At 45.1% G+C, this 19167-nt stretch overlaps 1 protein-coding gene across 1 annotated transcript in view; it reads left to right on the forward strand.

The window, feature by feature from the left end:
- The window catches only part of zzef1 (zinc finger ZZ-type and EF-hand domain containing 1), a 58095-nt gene extending 41112 nt beyond the window's left edge, over nucleotides 1–16983 (forward strand). The window contains exons 41-55 of the mRNA XM_062959730.1: nucleotides 680–854; nucleotides 1300–1432; nucleotides 1891–2096; nucleotides 3492–3611; nucleotides 3731–3910; nucleotides 4750–4850; nucleotides 5121–5256; nucleotides 6840–7223; nucleotides 8741–8884; nucleotides 9893–10061; nucleotides 10163–10261; nucleotides 11112–11277; nucleotides 12334–12484; nucleotides 12729–12800; nucleotides 14565–16983. Of these exons, the coding sequence (XP_062815800.1) occupies nucleotides 680–854; nucleotides 1300–1432; nucleotides 1891–2096; nucleotides 3492–3611; nucleotides 3731–3910; nucleotides 4750–4850; nucleotides 5121–5256; nucleotides 6840–7223; nucleotides 8741–8884; nucleotides 9893–10061; nucleotides 10163–10261; nucleotides 11112–11277; nucleotides 12334–12484; nucleotides 12729–12800; nucleotides 14565–14639 (2311 nt within the window). The 3' untranslated portion in view covers nucleotides 14640–16983. The remainder of the gene's footprint in view (nucleotides 1–679; nucleotides 855–1299; nucleotides 1433–1890; nucleotides 2097–3491; nucleotides 3612–3730; nucleotides 3911–4749; nucleotides 4851–5120; nucleotides 5257–6839; nucleotides 7224–8740; nucleotides 8885–9892; nucleotides 10062–10162; nucleotides 10262–11111; nucleotides 11278–12333; nucleotides 12485–12728; nucleotides 12801–14564) is intronic.
- Nucleotides 16984–19167: the final 2184 nt, after the last annotated feature.

Raw genomic sequence — 19167 nt, forward strand, 5'->3', positions numbered from 1 at the left:
GAGTCACTTGTAAGTGTATATAATTGTATATATAATAATAATAATAATAATAATAATAATAATAATAATAATAATATAATAATATGTAATAATATAATATAATTCAATAATAATAATATAAAATAATACTGATGATATATTATGTAAGGTTCCTATCCCTTCCTGTGGTCCCAGCCCCATTGTTCTGAACTGGGAGTGGGATGTTTGTAACTCAGTGGGATGTTTGTAACTCAGGGACTGGCTCTATGTGTATATATATGTGTGTGTGTGTGTGTGTGTTTATATATGGTTAAAGGTATTACATATATATATATAATATGTATTACATATATATATGTGTGTGTGTGTAATAATACAACTTATTATTATTATATTTTTATTAGTAGTCATAGTATTATAATTGGAGCCCCCAATGGCGCAGCGGATTAAAACACTGAGCTGCCTTACTTGCTGACCAAAAGGTCAGCAGTTCAAATCCAGGGAGCGGGGTGAGCTCCTACTGTTGGCCCCAGCTCCTGCCAACCTAGCATTTCAAAAATATGCCAATGTGAGTAGATCAATAGGCACCGCTGCTATTAGCGGGAAGGTAACGGCGCTCCATGTAGTCATGCCTATGTAACTCGGGAGCTGCCTATATATATCATGATAGTATTTTATTGTGATGTGTGTGTGGTTGCAGCCGCCTGGGCCTGGACTGGGCCTGCATCCTGGCCGAGGCCCTGGGCGCCCTGGGCGCCTCCCCGCAGTGGCACGGCGTGGTCTCGTCCTTCACGGAGCACTGCGTGAGGCAGCTGCCCTTCCAGCTGAAGCACACCAACCTCTTCGCCTTGCTGGTCCTGGTCGGCTTCCCAGAGGTGAGTGGTGCCAAACCTGGGCAGGTTGTAGAATCATAGAATCGTAGAATAGTAGAATTGGAAGAGAACTCATGGGCCATCCAGTCTAACCCCCCGCCAAGTAGCAGGAAATGAAGGGATTCCTCTGTTAGGGATTCCTCTGAGTTGGAATCAGAGGAGGAGGTCTTGCAGGTGCCCACATTTCAGGAAAGGTGAAAGGAATCCGAGCAGAGACACAATTCAGCTAGAACAGGAGGAGGGAGCCCAAAGGAGTGAAGGGATTTGGGGAAAGATAACATTGCGAGACATCGCCGGGATGGGACTGTAAAACTCACAATGCATGGCACCTTTGCTAATCTCACCGCTTCTAGTCTTTGTTTGGGAAGTTGAAGAGGCTAGAGATATTGGGGCACTGACTGCATGTCAACACGGACCGACCGTGTTTTCTTTTATTCTGCGGCGCCAGGTCTTGTGCACGGGAAGCCGGGCGGCATACGTGGACGTGGCCAACGAGGCCCACGACGTGGTCGTCCTCAAGCACTTTGCGGAGAAGGACCGGGCGGTGATCGTGGACGTCAAAACGCGGAAGCGGAAAGCAGGTGGGCCCCCGGTTTCCCACGTCTCGAATGTTCGGTGGTCCCATTACATCTCTCTCTGGATGTGGGTGGACTACAAATCCTATCACCCTCTGTCATTTTCCCCACAACCCTGGCCAGTATTGAAAGTTGGTTATGATGTGCCATAGCAACATGCTATGCTATATATATATGTGTGTGTATATAATTTATAATAAATTTATAATAATTTATCAATATATAATATATTGTATATACATATAATATTCATAATAATATTATAATGTAATACAATATTATACTAATAATACAATATAATAATATTAATTATATATTACAAATTAAATGTAATATTACTAATAATCTATATATATAAAAGGGTAAGGAGTGGGAGGAGCTGTCTGGGTAATGTTTGCAAAGTCAAACACATGAAGCAGAGCCCGGGTTGTGATGTGACCGAAACCACGTCTGTGTCTTCCCAGTGAAGGACATCCAGCTGGTTCAGCCCTGCGGCCGGGACGACGACAACAGCGGGGAGCCCGAGGGCCACCTGCGGCCGTACGTCCGGCACTTTGTGTCCATCGCTTGCCACCTTCTCCAGAGCGGCGTGGACAGCGGCTCCGCGGAGGCGGTGGAGGCCACGTGGGTCTTGTCCCTGGTCCTGAAAGGCCTCTACCAGACGCTGAAGGTACGTGGATCTAACATTGCCCCTCCCTCCAGTCCTGCCTGATTGGTTGAATAAAATGAGAAGTTGTTTAGGAACTGGAAATGGGCGGAGCCAAAGTGACAGTTAGAAGGAGGAGGAATCAACGTTCTTTTTTACTTAGTCAGGTTTTGGACTCCAGTGAGCGAAGTTAGGTTTGGAAAGTCAGTGAGTTAGAGGTAGTTTTGAAGTTGGGAACTGTGTTTTTAAAAGGAAGCCTCTTTGAGGAAAATATAGAACGAAAGGTTAATAATAATAATAATAATAATAATAATAATAAGTTCTGGAACACAACACACCAGACATCACAGCTGTGGAAAAGAAAAAGGTTTGGATCATTGATGCCGCTCTCAGGACCTCAAGATTGAAGACTCTGGCAGAAACCAGTGCAGGTGGTCCCGGTGGTGATGGGCACACTGGGTGCCGTGCCAAAAGATCTCAGCCGGCATTTGGAAACAATAGGCATTGACAAAATCACGATCTGCCAACTGCAAAAGGCCACCGGACTGGGATCTGCACGCATCATCCGAACATACATCACACAGTTCTAGACACTTGGGAAGTGTTCGACTTGTGATTTTGTGATACGAAATCCAGCATATCTATCTTGTTTGATGTGTCATAATAAAATAATAATAATAATAATAAGTTTATTTATATATTGCACAAGATTTCCCTAGCCTAAAATGATACATTTTAATATATTGGTTTTATGGTTCCCGTCCCCTTGATCTGGTCATGTAAGTGTGATTTATTGTTGTAATTGTATTGTTTTACTTTGTTTAATAATGTGTATTATGTTGTTATGTAATGTTTGTTTTTGCTTTTATGACTGTAAACCGCCCTGAGTCCCATCCGGGAGATAGGGCGGTATATAAATAAAGTTTTATTATTATTATTTATTATTATTATCCCGCCTCCATCTCCCCCGAAGGGGACTCGGGGTGGTTTACAGCAAAATCAAAATACAAGCAATGATAAAATATGAAACATCAAAGGACAAAAACAAAAACCAATTAATAATAAAATATACACAATAAGTGAAAAAACACAAAACAGAATTAAAACATCAAATTAAAACAATGAGGTTGCAATAGTGGATAAGCAAGGTGCTTATAAATTTTTTAATGCCTTTTAAATTTATTTGTGTGTTTTTGTATTTGATATTATTATATGCTGGTTTTATATCTGTAAGCCACCCCGAGTCCCTCTGGGGAGATGGTGGCAGGGTACAAAAATAAAATTATTATTATTATTATTATTAGTATTAGTATTATTATAATAAATAACACTACAGTAATGGGAGGCAAACAGTTGTCTCTCTGAGATGTAACGTGCCGTGGTAGTAACGCTGGGTTTTGTCTTCTTTCTTCCCGGCAGACGCAGGCCTTTGAAGAAATACGGACAGCCTTCCTCCAGACGGGTTTGCTGAAACTGTTGGTGAAGAAGTGCAGCAAAGGGACCGGCTTCAGCAAGACCTGGCTCCTCCGGGACCTGGAGGTAAGGCGGTGGAGGTTTGCCACGTCTCTGCGCATTGCGATCCGCCCTGAGAGAAGGAAGGACGGGATATAAACACAAGTGCGGAGAGAGAGATCTCCCCCTCCTTGGTCCCCTTGCAGATCCTGTCCATGATGCTCTACTCCTGCAAGAAGCAGGCGGGATCCCTGGCGGAGGAGCACAAGGAGGAAGAGCCGGATCCGGAGCGGGATCCGGACCAGGCCGCCGCCGCCACGGGGGCCACGCAAGGCCGCCTCGACCCTCTGGAAGGCCTGGACGAAACCACCAAGATCTGCTTCCTGGTATTTCTTTTCATTTGATTTCGTTCCTCCTCGTCATGATGCAGAGCCAGGGGGGTCGGGGTGCGTGTTGGGTGGGTTTCTTCAAACACCGTCGATCATCCGCTCCGGACCAGCACCCTGGTGGGTTGGTGAACTTCTGCCCTCACCAGTTCCCCCAAAGTCAGACTCCAAGACATCTGCAGTCTGAAGTTCAAACATCTATTTAATATTTACAGAGATACAGTAGAGTCTCACTTACCCAACACTCGCTTATCCAACGTTCTGGATTATCCAACACATTTTTGTAGTCAATGTTTTCAATACATTGTGATATTTTGGTGCTAAATTCTTTGCCCAGCTCAGTGTTTTTCATGTGTTTTATAATGATTGTGACTTTTTTATGCCTTTTAAATTTATTTGTGTGTTTTTTGTATTTGACATTTGTATTTGATATCACTGTATGCTGGTTTTATATCTGTGAGCCGCCCCGAGCTCCTCTGGGGCGGGGTAAAAAAATAAAATTATTATTATTATTATTATTATTATTATTATTATTATTATTATTAAATTCATAAATACAGTAATTACTATAGTATTACTGTGTATTGAACGACAGTAGAGTCTCACTTATCCAACATTCTGGATTATCCAACGCATTTTTGTACTCAATGTTTTCAATACATTGTGATATTTTGGTGCTAAATTCGTAAATACAGTAATTACTATAGAGCATTACTGCGTATTGAACTACTTTTTCTGTCAAATTTGTTGTATGACATGATGTTTTGGTGCATAATTTGTAAAATCATAAAATAAAATTATTATTATTATTATTATTATTATTATTGTTATTATTATAGATGACGCACGATGCCCTGGATGCCCCCCTGCACATCCTCCGGGCCATGTACGAGCTGCAGATGAAGCGGAGGGATTCCTTCTTCTTGGAGGTTCAGAAGAGGTAAAGAAGGGCCTGTCCTTGATCAGGGCTGGATGGAGAATGTTGTGTTGATTGTTGGCTGGGATTCTGGCTCTCAGAAAGGAAGCTTGGCCTCTTCTCCTGTTTATTTTTGCATCTTGCAAATGAACACCTGTCCAGCCCAAGGGAAAAGCTCAGATTTCTGCAAACCCAGATTTTAACTCCCAAAGCAAAAGCAGGAAATGGCTTCTGGAATAGGCAAATGTGCATGCAAATGGCAGTGCTTTGACTGCGAAATATTTCTCTTCGAAGGTTCGACGGCGACGTGGTGACGACGGACGAGAGGATCCGGACGCTGGCGCAGAAGTGGCAGCCGGGCAAGCGCCTCCGCCCCGAGGAACACGGCAACAAGGCCCTCGACACCGACATGGTCATCGTGCCCGGCCTGGTGAGCGCTCCCGGAACGTGGCCAAGGCGGCCCAGAAAACTCACAGCAACCCAGTGACCCCGGCCATGGAAGCCATGGCCTTACATTCATTCGTTAGTGCAGATGTATATGAATGACATTTCAGCCAACGAGGGATTTCCCCAGGCAGGAAGCGGCCAGGCTTTGAAGCTGCAAGGCAACATGAAAGCCTTTGACATCACAACTTTGTTTGTGTGGCTGCCACAAACTCGGTTTAATTGGTTGAGACTCAGTGATGAAAAACCCGAGCCAGATGTGCCTCTTCGCTTTCCACAGCACTGCTGGTCACAGCTGACCTCCAGTTAGCGCGCTCAAGGGCCGGGGCTTCCCAGTTCTCTCTCAGTGCCTGTGCCACAGTTTTTAATTAATTAATTAATTAATTAATTAAGGTTAGCTCCTTCCCTGCCCATTTTCCACCGGGAATTGAAAACATGGTTGTTCCAGAATGAATAGGCCCAACAGAGCTGTCTTCAGAATACTTCTTTTATGTTTTAAAAGCGTATGGCACTTTATCTCTGATACTCATTTCCTGAAGGCGGAAGCATGAGGTTTTTGGACAAATGGATCTAATTTACATATGTTTTAATTTTTATAATGTACTAGTTGTGCCCGGCCACGCGTTGCTGTGGCGAAGTCTGGTGGTATGGGAAATAAAGTATCTTATATTATCTGCTTAGAACTGGATTATATGAGGCCCCTTCTTCACAGCTTTATAAAATGCACACTGAAGTGGATTATATGGCAGTGTGGAGTCCAGATAATCCAGTTCAAAGCAGATAATACAAGATTATAAATGGGTTCTATAGCTGTGTGGAAGGGCCTTGAGTCTACACTGCCATATAATCCAGTGCAAATTAGATAATCTGTGAGGCCTAACTCTGCCTGTCCCCTGGGCTGAGTAGGTTGCTAGGAGACCAAGTGGGTGGAGCTTAGCCTTCTAACTGGCAGCAATTGGATAAAAACAATTCTTCCTCTCCCTCTAATCAGGACTTTATTTTTCTTTTCTTTTTGTTGTATGAACGTAGAGGCATGGATGATGGGTTGTGCTGCCAAGTTTAGTGTTTCTGGGATGTGTAGTTTTGTTGTTTTGTCCTAGGCCGAAATTTCATTACCCTTTTATATATATAGACTAGCTTTGCCCGGCCATGTGTTGCTGTGGCTTATGGGAATCCTTTGTCGGCCTTGTGGAATAGCAGGGAATAGCCTTGCAGTCTCAAAGCCTGACCGTTTTCTGGAGTAGCTGGAGCTGTTTGTTGTATGAACATAGAGGCATGGATGAGGGGTTGTGCTGCCAAGTTTAGTGTTTCTGCGATGTGTAGTTTTGTTGTTTTGTCCTACGCCGGAACGTCACTACCTTTTTATATATATAGATGAGACGTGCCTAGATTTCAGTGGGGATTACGTGAGATTGTAGTATTGGGGTGTGTCTTTCAGCTGCATATGGTAAATGATTTCTCCTATATTTTTTAAAATCCAAAACGTAACCTACTTTGCGGCTAGCCCTGGCACAAACCCTGGAGCTGTGCCGGGTGTCAGTGCCTGATCTCCGCTCTCTGTGTCCGCAGTCCAAGCCGGCCCCGTGCGCCTCCGCCTCGGAGGAGTCCAGCCCGGTCACGCAGAAGCTGATCTCCAGCACCGAGGCCGACCTGCGGCTGAGCTACGCCAAGCAGCGCCGCGCCAAGAGCGCCGTCCTGCTGCGCAAGGAGCTGGAGCCCTCGCCCTCGCCCTCTCCGCGCCGGGGGGGCCCGCGGGGGGCCCGGGGCTTCCTGTACCGGCTGCACAAGGCCACCGCCGTCCTCTACGCCCGGCACAGCCTGGCCCTGCTCCTGGCCCAGTGGCCCCCCCAGGACCCCCTGGGGCCCGAGATGCTGGAGCTCAGCGGGCCCGCCCACATGGCCTACATCCTGGACATGCTCCTCCAGCTCGAGGAGAAGACCCTCTGCGAGAAGGTGAGATCCGCCTCTTTCCCACGCACCACTGAGCGTCGCTGCCTGTCACACTTTCTGGGTTGATGGCCAGCCTATGACACGCGTGTCAGCACTGACATGCCTAGCCATTTTTGCTGACACGCTGCCGCATGCAGATTGATTGGATGACTTATGTCTTTTGTGGCCAAATTTGGTGTGATTTGGTCCAGTGGGTTTGTTGTTTACTCCATGGGAATTACGCACAATACATTTTTATATAGATAGATATATATACTAGCTGTGCCCTGCCACGTGTTGCTGTGGCTAGGACTTAATTTTTCGTTTCTTTTTGTTGTATGAACGTAGAGGCATGGATGAGAGGTTGTGCTGTCAATTTTCGAGGTTGTGGGGTGTTTAGTTGTTTTGTCCGGTGCCGTGATTCCATTACCCTTTTATATATATATAGATATAGATATATATATACTAGCTGTGCCCGGCCACACGTTGCTGTGGCAAAGTGGTGGTGGTATTGGTTAAAAATTGTTGTATAATTTTTATTTGACGTTATTTGCATTTTTAAATTAATTTTATTGTAAGTTATATTTTTATTTATTATATTTTATTATTTTCTTGTAGTTATTTTCTGTTATTATAGTATTTTATTGTATCAATTTTTTAGTGTTTTTTATTATTTTTAATTGGGTTACTAGGAGACCAAGTTGGAGGAGCTTAGCCTTCTAACTGGCAGCAATTGGATAAAAGCAATTATTCCTCTCTCTCAAATTAGGACTTTATTTTTCTTTTCTTTTTGTTGTATCAACCTAGAAGCGTGGATGATGGGTTGTGTTGTCAAATTTCGAGGTTGGGGGGCCTGTAGTTTTGTTGTTTTGTGTGTCGCCGCGATGCCATCACTCTTTTATATATATAGATACATACACACACACACTAAAGTCTCACTTATCCAAGCTAAACAGGCTTGGATAAGCGAATATCTTGAACAATAAGGAGGCATTAAGGAAAAACCTATTAAACATCAAATTAGGTTATGATTTTACAAATGAAGCACCAAAACATCATGTTATACAACAAATATACAACAGTAGAGTCTCACTTATCCAAGCTTCGCTTATCCAAGCTTCTGGATTATCCAAGCCTTTTTTGTCATTGTAACAATGATTTCAATATATCGTGATATTTTGGTGCTAAATTCGTAAATACAGTAATTGCAACATAACATGACTGCGTATTGAACTACTTTTTCTGTCAAATTTGTTGTATAAGGGCTGAAAAACTCGGCTTATCTTCGAGTATATACGGTACTTAGTCATTGCAAGCCTTAATATTGAACGGTGTCTCCAGAATTATTAGCTCTCATTCATTCATCTTTCATTCAGTTCATTCAAACCATATATTCGTATTTTCATGACGACATATATTTCATGACATGGGGACCTACAGATTCAGAGCCACTGGTCGGTGGTCCTCAACCTTCCCAATGCTGTGACCCCTTAATACTTGTGGTGTGATGCATGGTGTGATGCGTGTTGTTGTTCCCGCAGATCCTGCTGAAGGTGCTGCGCAGCTGCGACGAGGGCATGCTGTCGACCATGGCGCTGACGGCCTGCCAGTTCATGGAGGAGCCCGGGGTGGCCGTCCAGGCGCGGGAGTCCCAGCACCCCTACAACAACAACACCAACTTCGAGGTAACCGGCCCCGCCGCTTCGGAGGAGGGAGCGGCAGGAGCCCCACTAGCAGGGTCCCAACATGGGCCCAGAGTGTGATGCGGCCGCGAAAAAGGCCAAGGCGATCCTAGGCTGCATCCTCTAGACTGAGGAGTCTTGTATCCAACAGGAGTCTTGTATCTTCTGGATATCACATAGATCTATATCTATGAGAGTTATCCACAAAGTAGATTACGTTTTGGAATTAAAAATGAACAAAGTATAGGAGAAAACAGTTGAAAGCCAGACCCAAATACCACTTCTCAACAGAGTCGCCATTCAAATCTAGGCACTTACCATAGCAATGAATGAGCTTGGCAACTCCTTCCCCACCAAACTGCCGCTTGCGCCCTCAAAACATATAGGAGGAAACATTTACCATATGCAGTTGAAAGCCAGACCCAAATACCACTTCTCAGCATAGTCACCATTCAAATCTAGGCACTTACCATAGCGATGAATGAGCTTGGCAACTCCTTCCCCACAAAACTCTGCCACTTGCGTCCTCAATGCAGCGTTTTGGCAACGCTGCGTAGCTGCGGAAAGGGGTGGCCGGCTGGTTGAGGGCGCAAGCGGCAGAATTTAGTGGGGAAGGAGTTGCCAAGCTCATTCATCGCTATGAGAAGTGCTTAGATTTGAATGGCGACTACGTGAGATGTGGCATTTGGGTCTGGCTTCCAACTGCATATGGTAAATGTTTTCTCCTATACGTTTTGAGGGCGCAAGCGGCAGAGTTTTGTGGGGAAGGAGTTGCCAAGCTCATTCATCACTGTGAGAAGGCCTAGATTTGAATGGTGACCATGCTGGTATTTGGGTGTGGCTTTCAACTGCATATGGTAAATGTTTTCTCCTATACTTTGTTCGTTTTTAAGTCAAAAACGTAACCTACTTTGTGGATAGCCCTCGTATATGGACTTGCTTGTTGGTTCTGTGCTCAACCGTGCCTCCTTCTCTCTCTCTCTCTCTCTCTCTCTCTCTCTCTTCTGTCAGGACAAGGTCCACATCCCGGGCGCCATCTACCTCTCGGTCAAGTTCGACCCGCAGTGCAACACGGAGGAGGGCTGCGACGAGCTGGTGGTGTCCAGCAGCGGGGACTTTGCCCACGACCGGCACACCTTCAGTGGGCCTCCCCACAAGTGGGCCGACTTCGAGCTCCCAGGTAGAGGACGGCGGCCGCCCCTCCTTGGGGGCCTCCCCACGCTGGGGCCGCCCCGGGAGCCCCTCCCCGAATGAGCACCGTTCCCTCTCGCCCCTTGACAGGAGACACCCTGCACTACCGCTTCACCAGCGACATGAGCAACACCGAGTGGGGGTACAAGTTCACGGTCACGGCCGGGCACCTGGGCCGCTTCCAGACAGGTGAGCCCTGGCCCAAGCAGGCTGGACTAGATGCCCCCCCCCCCGGGTCCCTTCCAACTCTAGGACTCTATCCTTCCATTATTATTATTATTATTATTATTATTATTATTATTATTATTATTATTAAGCAGAGGCTGGAGGGCCATCTGTTGGGTGGGCTTTGATTGCCCCTTTCCTAGCCTGGCCGAAGCAGGTTGGACTAGATGGCCCCCCCGGGGTCCCTTCCAACTCTAGGACTCTATAGTTACATCATCATCATCATCATTATTATTATTATTAAGCAGATGCTGCAGGGTCATCTGTCGGGAGGGCCAAAGCCTGTCTTAGGATCGGTTTTGGTTTTTTTTAAATACAAATTTTTATTTTTTTAAATACAAAAAATACATACCATAGACAAACAAAACATTTACAATTCCCACCACCAACACGAGGATTGTTTTCCTTTTACATATTAATTTCTTTGTGAGACAATCTTTATATCTTTACCTTTATCTATTTTCATCCTTATATACTAGATAACATTTGTATCTTATTTCTTATGGCTTGATTTCCAGATTGATTCATGACATAGTTCTTTACCCTTGTCCTTCTTTCTTCCATTTCTCTTGTTCTATTTTCATTAGTTTTTACAACGTTTAGTTTCACATTCATAATTTCAAATTCCATTTGTTCCACCATATATTGGTACCATTTACTTACTGACCATTTTGATTTAAACTTGATAAAAAGAAAGGTAAACCTGTCTTAGGATCGTGTTGGCCTTGGTAGCTGCTCCACGACCCCTTTGGCTCAGCGCACTGGGGCGGCTTTGCCAACGGCCACGCGTGTGTGTGTGTGTGTTGCGTTGCAGGCTTTGAGATCCTGAAGCAGATGCTGTCGGAGGAGAGGGCGGTCCCGCACATCCCGCTGGGCGAAGTCTGGGCGTGGCAGGTGGGCGTGGCCTGCCGGCAGACGGGGCACCAGCGCCTCAAGGCCCTCCACTTGCTCCTACGCATCGTCCAGCGCTGCGGCCGCGGGTGAGCGGGGCACAACATGAATTCATGTAACCGTTCACGTTGTCGTATGCATGTTTCTAGCACCGAACGGCTGCCTATTTACAAGGCCGCGCTGAGATCCCTCGGGGTGAGACGGGCAGGATGTAAATATAATAATACAATATTGTACAACACGTATTTTATAATATTATTATATTATAAGTATTATAATTATTTTATTAGAATGATTTTATTATAATTATTTCATTATAATTATTTCATTTTATTATAATCATTTTATTATATTTATTATATTATAATCATTTTATTATAATAATTATTTTATTATAATTTTATTATTATAATTATTTATTTTATTATAATTATTTTACTTCATTATAATTATTTCATTTTATTATAATCATTTTATTACAATCATTTTATTATAATAATTATTTTATTATAATTTTATCATTATAATTATTTATTTTATTCTAATTATTATTATACTTATTTTATTTTATTATACTTATTTTATTTTATTATAATTATTATACTCATTTTATTGTAATCATTTTATCATTATAATTATTTATTTTATTATTATTGTACTTATTTTATTTTATTATACTTATTTTATTTTACTATACTTATTTTATTACAATCATTTTATTGTAATCTTTTATTATAATTATTTTATTATAATTTTTATTATTATAATTATTTGATTTTGTTACAATTATATTTATTTTATTTTATTATAATTATTTTATTATAATCATTTTATTGTCGTCTTTTATTATTATAATTATTTTATTATAATTTTATTATTATAATTATTTGATTTTATTACAATTATATTTATTTTATTATAATCATTTTATTATAATCATTTTATTGTCGTCTTTTATTATTATAATTATTTTATTATAATTTTTATTATTATAATTATTTGATTTTATTACAATTATATTTATTATATTGTAACAAGCCGTGCCCGGCCACGTGTTGCTGTAGCGTAGTCTGGTGGAGTTCCGAATACGTCCTTCCTATCAGATACTGACCTTACGATTCCTCCTCCTCCTTGTCCGGGTGCAGGGACTGCGACCTGGCCTTGCTGCGCCCGCTGTGGCGGCTGTTTGGCTGCCTGGAGAGCGGCCTCCGTCACGAGGCGTCCAAGCCGGGCCTCCTCCTCCCGCTCCACCGGGCCCTGACCGAGCTCTTCTTCGTGGCCGAGAGCAAAGCCCGCGTAAGTCCTCGTGGTGGTCATGCCTTTTGTGTACGTACGGGCTGCCTCTCCCGGGGGCTCAGATCGGGGGGGGCGCAGCATCGTACCCCGCCATGGCCTTCGTGCCTTCGCCCCGTTCTCTCGGGCGCTGCTTCTTGCCTTTGGATAGGCATCCCGGAGTTACAAACCTCCATTCCCCGTCCCCTTCCTCCCCGTGTTTTCTCTTGCTGGGTCTCCCGTGACGTTTCCCCGCTTCCGCTTCCAGGACCTGGGCTCCCTGCAGGACTACTTGCTTGCCTTAAACACGGACGACCACCTCCACCACTGCACCGCACAGGTAACACGCCAGCCCAGCCGTTGCTTTATTATTACAGTAGAGTCTCACTTATCCAAGCTAAACGGGCTGGCAGAAGCTTGGATAAGCGAATATCTTGGATAATAAGGAGCCTATGAAACATCCAATTAGGTGATGATTTTACAAATTAAACATCAAAACATCATGTTATACAACAAATTTGACAGAAAAAGTAGTTCAGCACGCAGTAATGTTATGTTGTAATGACTGTATTTACGAATTTAGCACCAAATATGACGATATATTGAAAACATTGACTACAAAAATGGCTTGGATTATCCAGAGGCTTGGATAAGTGAGGCTTGGATGAGTGAGACTCTACTGTATTTATTATTTATCTACAATGTTTATATTCTGCCCTTCTTTCTCACCCCGAAGGGGACTCAGGGCGGATCACATGATCTACACACACAGGGCAAACATTCAATGCCCATAAACACATCAAACAGACAGAGACAGACGCAGAGGCCATTTAACCTTCTCCTGAAGGGATGTTCGATTCTGGCCACAGGGGGGAGCAGCTGCTTCATCATCCACTCTGACGGCACTTCCTCATTCCAACCTTGTAAATTAGTTAAACTTGCCTCCCCACTTTTTTATAAGTGGTACCTTATTTCCTACTTGATAGATGCAACTATCTTTCGGGTTGCTAGGTCAGCAACGAGCAGGGGCTATTTTTTTATTTTTAATTGACGGGTGCCTCGAACTCATGACCTCATGGTCAGAGTGATTTATTGCAGCTGCTCAACAGCCTGCGCCACAGCCCGGCCCCTTTTTTAGGGGCCGGGCTTTAGGCCGTTCCCTTTTTTGGGAGAGGATATAGCCTTGGATAATAGCGTGCGAGGGCCAGATCCACATTGTTGTCACTTCCAGGACTGGAGTGATATTCATAAGGTTTCATGTAACTGTGTTGTTAGACTGAAGAGCCATGTCTTTGAACTGCCAAGGACAAAAATATATTGGGCTAGCAGAGGATGGTTGTTTCTTTAAAATTGTAATTGCAGTTGTCCTTGCCCAAAACATAGACGCTCCCTTTAAAAAACCTTTTAGTTTAAAAGATGCACTCAGAGATAAAAAAAGCATGATTTGAAAAATAGCAGATCTTGTTTACTCATAAACATCTTGTATTAATTCACCATCCAGGCACATTTATTACAGATAGGATGTAGCGTCTCTGTGTTGAGGTGGATGCATGTATGTGTCCAGAGTGGAGGTGGAATTGGATGCATGTATGTGCCCAGACTTCAGTGGAGGTGGATGTATGTATGTGCCCAGAGTTCAGTGGAAGTGGATGCATGTATGTGTCCAGACCTGAGTGGAGGTGGATGTATGTATGTACCCAGACTTCAGTGGAGGTGGATGCATGTATGTGTCCAGACCTGAGTGGAGGTGGATGCATGTATGTGCCCAGAGTTCAGTGGAGTGGATGCATGTATGTGTCCAGAGTGGAGGTGGAATTGGATGCATGTATGTGCCCAGAGTTCAGTGGAGGTGGATGCATGTATGTGTCCAGAGTTCAGTGGAAGTGGATGCATGTATGTGTCCAGACCTGAGTGGAGGTGGATGCATGTATGTGCCCAGACTTGAGTGGAGGTGGATGCATGTTGCTATTAGGACTCCAATAGAGAAGTGTGCTTGTGGACTTCCGTGAGTGCAGTGATACATGAAGATTGTGGACCGTCCCTTCCACGTTGATCTCCTTTCCCGTTCTTTCTTTCTCTCCCTCTCTTTTCTCCCCGCACGCAGGCCCTGCAAAACATTGCCGCGATCAGCCTTGCCATTAACTACCCCAACAAATCGACCGGCCCTTGGAACGTTTAGTCTCCGTCGGACGGTTTCTCTCCCGGGGAGTCCCGGCCAGGAGGACGATGGGGAACGAACGGGGCCTCTTTCCCGCCTTGGGGGTGTGGATGCCGGACCCAGAAACCCAAACGTATCCGCCCGAAGCGTCTTCCGTGGCCGGAGGCGACGGAGGAAGGATTGGTGGGGTTGCGGCTGAGACCAAAAACTTGCCGTCTTCCTTTTTCCTTTTTTTGGCGTCCCATCACTTTCGTCTCCATCCAATTTCAACACTTGCAGCCTGGAAAGAAAACGTACGTTTTTTCGGACGTGTGCAGAAGCGCGAGTCAACAACAGTACATGGTCAGGACTTGTTTCTCGTCGTACGTTTTTTCGGACGTGTGCGGAAGCCGAGGAGCTCCGTCTCAGGGGAAGGCGGAAGCCCGTCTGTGTCCGGACTGGGCTCCGACTTGAACTCGATTGCAAGCGCTCAGCCGTTCGTCCCGCTTGGCTTCCCGGAACAATAATTCGCAACTGCTTCTTCTGAAGTCGAAAGGGATTGCTGGCCATGTTTCTTCTGCCAAACTCCCTGAAGGAGGAGTTTTCTACGAACCTGCCGAAGCCGAGAGAGAAGGCTACACAATCCGATCGGGCCTTGTTTTTGTTGTTAATTCATTCTGTCGCTTCCGACTCTTTGTGACCTCATGGACCGTCCCACGCCAGAGCTCAGTTCAGCCGTCAGTGGATAGGAAGGAATTGAATGTTCGATGCTGGAAGAAGCACGGCTCTTGAGATAGGAATCAGCAGGATTCTGTGTTGCTGGGTTGCTGTGAGTCTTTGGGGCTGTATAGCCATGTTCCAGCCCAAAAGACTCCCAGCAACCCAGTGATTTCGGCCATGAAAGCCTTCGACAATACAGGAAGGCTACTGTTTCATTTTCGAAGGCTCGCAGAAGTCTCTTGTTGGGTGCCACGGGATTCCCGGGAACGAAGAAAGTCCCGTTGTCGTTATTGCAAGTCTTGCGGGACCCGTCTGAGCGCCTTTCCCTTCTGTCTTCAAAACTTCAGGAATCCCGCCGTGTCCTGGCTTCCCTCCTCCTGGGCTTTGGCGTGACGCATGGCCAGGTGCATGGGTTTCCTGGTCGGGCAAAAGCCTTTGTTCCTGGGTTGCTCTTCCCATTCCTCCTTGTCGTCGGAAGAATTGCAAGAAGAAGCAGAAGAAGGGCTGGACTGAGTTTACCGCAGAGTTTCAGAGGCGAGACACAGATTGGCTAAACCAGGCCTGGGCCATCATTTGGCCCTCCGGGTGTTTGGGACTCCAACTCCCACAATTCCTAACCGCCGGTGATTTCGGCCATGAAAGCCTTCGACAATACAGGAAGGATACTGTTTCGTTTTCGAAGGCTCGCGGAAGTCTCTTGTTGGGTGGCACGGGATTCTCGGGAACGAAGAAAGTCCCGTTGTCATTATTGCAAGTCTTGCGGGACCCATCTGAGCGCCTTTCCCTTCTGCCTTCAAACCCTCAGGACTCCTGGCTTCCCTCCTCCTGGGCTTTGGTGTGACGCATGGCCAGGCAAATGGGTACTCCCAGGCCTTCCTCCCGACCCTCCGCGCGAGCTTTCCTGGGTGTCTGGAAGCCTTCATTTTTGGACGGCACGGTATTCCCGGGAAAGAAGAAAGCAACGTCATCGTTGTCATTGCAAGTGCTGTGAGACTTGCCCGAGTGCCCTTCCCTTCTCCTGCCTTCAAACCTTCAGGACTCCAGCCGCGTCCTGGCTTCCCTCCTGGGTTTTGGCGTGACGCATGGCCAGGCACACGGGTGCTCCCAGGCCTTCCTCTTGACTCCTCCGCACGTGCTTTCCTGGTCGGACGAAAGCCTTTGTTCCTGGGTTGCTCTTCCTATTCCTCCTCCTTGGAAGAATTGCAAGAAGAAGAAGCAGCAGAAGAAGGGCTGGACTGAGTTTACTGCAGAGTTTTAGAGGCGAGACGCAGATTGGCTAAACCAGGCCTGTTTGGGTGTTTGGGACTCCAACTCCCACAATCCCTAACCGCCGGTGATTCCGGCCATGAAAGCCTTCGACGATATGATCTATATCTGCTCGATGAAGGAACCACAATCACTGTTCTCTCCCGCCCGCTTCTGTTGCTCAACATTTTTTCCGGGTTTATTTTCTTTTTTGATCCGTCGTTTTGGAAAACGTCGTTTTGGCACGAATCACATTTGGTTTGACATTTTTTTACGGGAAGAGCCGCCCCTTTCGATTTATTTCTGTTTGGTTTCGGCGCGGTATTGAAAATAAAAGAGAGGATGTGATATATGCCGCGGATATATATGCAAATGAAGAGATATATTGTAAAAAGAAGAATCTATTAAAAATGAAAGCGCAGCGGTGCGTGTCTGATCATTTGAGCAACAAAAAGCAAATGAGGATTTCCCAGATTTCCATCAGATCAGAGTTGTAGTTCACCCTTATCCATCCAGCAATGGATCTGGATCAAACTTAAGTGATATTACCTCGTATCCCAAAACAAACCATGCCTTCTTCAAAGAATCTGGGCACCGCCGGGTCCCCAAGCTAGTACTCAATGAAATACAACAACAGAATAATTTTATATATATACTAGCTGTGCCCGGCCACGCGTTGCTGTGGCATTGTCTGTTTGTGTCTGTATTTTATAGGCAGTGTGGAAGAGGCCTAAGTGAGGCCTAACTTTGCCTGTCCCCTGGGCTGAGTGGGTTGCTAGGAAACCAAGTGGGCAGAGCTTAGCCTTCTAACTGGCAGCAATTGGATAAAAACAATTATTGCTCTCCCTCTAATTAGGACTTTATTTTTCTTTTCTTTTTGTTGTATCAACCTAGAGGCATGGATGAGGGGTTGTGCTGTCAATTTTTGAGGTTGTGCGGTGTTTAGTTTTGTTGTTTTGTCGGTCGGCAGGATTCCATCACTCTTTTATATATATTGATATATACTAGCTGCGCCCGACCACGTGTTGCTGTGGCGAAGTGTGGTGGTCTGGGAAATAAAGTATTGAGGAATTGGTGGTAGTTAAGGTAAAGGGTCAAGGTTTTCCCTTGACGTTAAGTCCAGTTGTGTCCGACTGCACACTGAAGTGGATTATATGGCAGTGTGGAGTCAAGATAATCCAGTTCAAAGCAGATAATAGAAGATTATAAATAAATATAAATAAGATAATAAATAAATAGCTGTGTGGAAGGCCTTGAGTCTACACTACCATATAATCCAGTTCAAATCAGATAATCTGTATTTTATAGACAGTGTGGAAGAGGCCTAAGTGAGGCCTAACTCTGCCTGTCCCCTGGGCTGAGTGGGTTGCTAGGAGACCAAGTGCCTTCTAACTGGCAGCAATTGGATAAAAACAATTATTCCTCTCCCTCTAATTAGGACTTTATTTGTCTTTTTGTTGTATGAACGTAGAGGCATGGATGAGGGGTTGTGCTGCCAAGTTTAGTGTTTCTGGGGTGTTAGTTTTGTTGTTTTGTCCTAGGCCGAGATGTCACTACTCTTTTATATATATAGATATGCAGTTGAATACACTTTTTCCATGTGTTTAGGATAGAGCCAATTAGGAAAGGACATTTGCAACCTGGGAACAAAAAAATTGCCGCCTGGAGACTTTAGAGCCGGTTCCAAACAAACTGTAAATCAATCGCCGCAGGAACTGGGCAGAACCCGTTAACGGGCCGAGCTTTGGAAAGAGTTCTCTCCCGATCCCGCAACAAACAATACGGCATTGTTTGGGAAAGGCGGCCGGGCCGGACCCGCCAAGGCTGGGACAGGAAGCCCTGAGTCCGTGATAAAGAGAGCCCGGTCCTTGGGAAAAAGCAGAGTCCAGTTCTGGATTAGCTATAGATTAGCCTTGCAGCTTCAAAGCCTGGCTGCTCCCTGCCTGGGGGGAATCCTTTGTCGGGAGGTGTTGGGTTTATGTATCTCGCCCAAGTTTGCCCATGCCTGATGTAGACGCAGCTTTGTGGAAGCTCCTTCGGGTTGCTCTCTCGACCTGCTGCATATTTAATCCTGTTTGGAACGAACCCTGGGTGGCTTCTTTAAAGTTCGGACTAAAGCCTTCGTTTCCCGGTTCCTGCCCCCGTTCAATAAAGACCTACTGGTTTGGCTCCCTTTCCCATTTCTCGGCATGTTAGCAGAGAGGGTTGCCAAGGCAACACTTCCATGAAAGAAAAACACGGCTTGGGATCATGAATCACGGGTGCCTATATATACATATGTGTGAATGAATGTGTGCCAAGAAATGGATGAAACCTGTTCCCTTTGCAAAAGCTCTTCCTTGTATGCAATGCTCAGGTGCAGCCACAAGGGGGCAGTCTATAGATAGAAAGGATCAGCTATTGGAGTCTAGGGAAGAATACATGCCATGCTCAGTCTATAGATAGAAAGGATCAGCTATTGGAGTCCAGGGAATTAATGTATGCAATGCTCAGTTGGAGCCACAAGAGGGCAGTCTAGAGATAGAAAGGATCAGCTATTGGTCTCTATGGATTAATATAGGCATTGCTCAGTCTATAGATTGAAAGGATCAGTTCCCGGTCTCTG

Source organism: Anolis carolinensis, unplaced genomic scaffold (assembly GCF_035594765.1).
Source record: "Anolis carolinensis isolate JA03-04 unplaced genomic scaffold, rAnoCar3.1.pri scaffold_7, whole genome shotgun sequence".
Classification (NCBI taxonomy): Eukaryota; Metazoa; Chordata; class Lepidosauria; order Squamata; family Dactyloidae; genus Anolis; species Anolis carolinensis.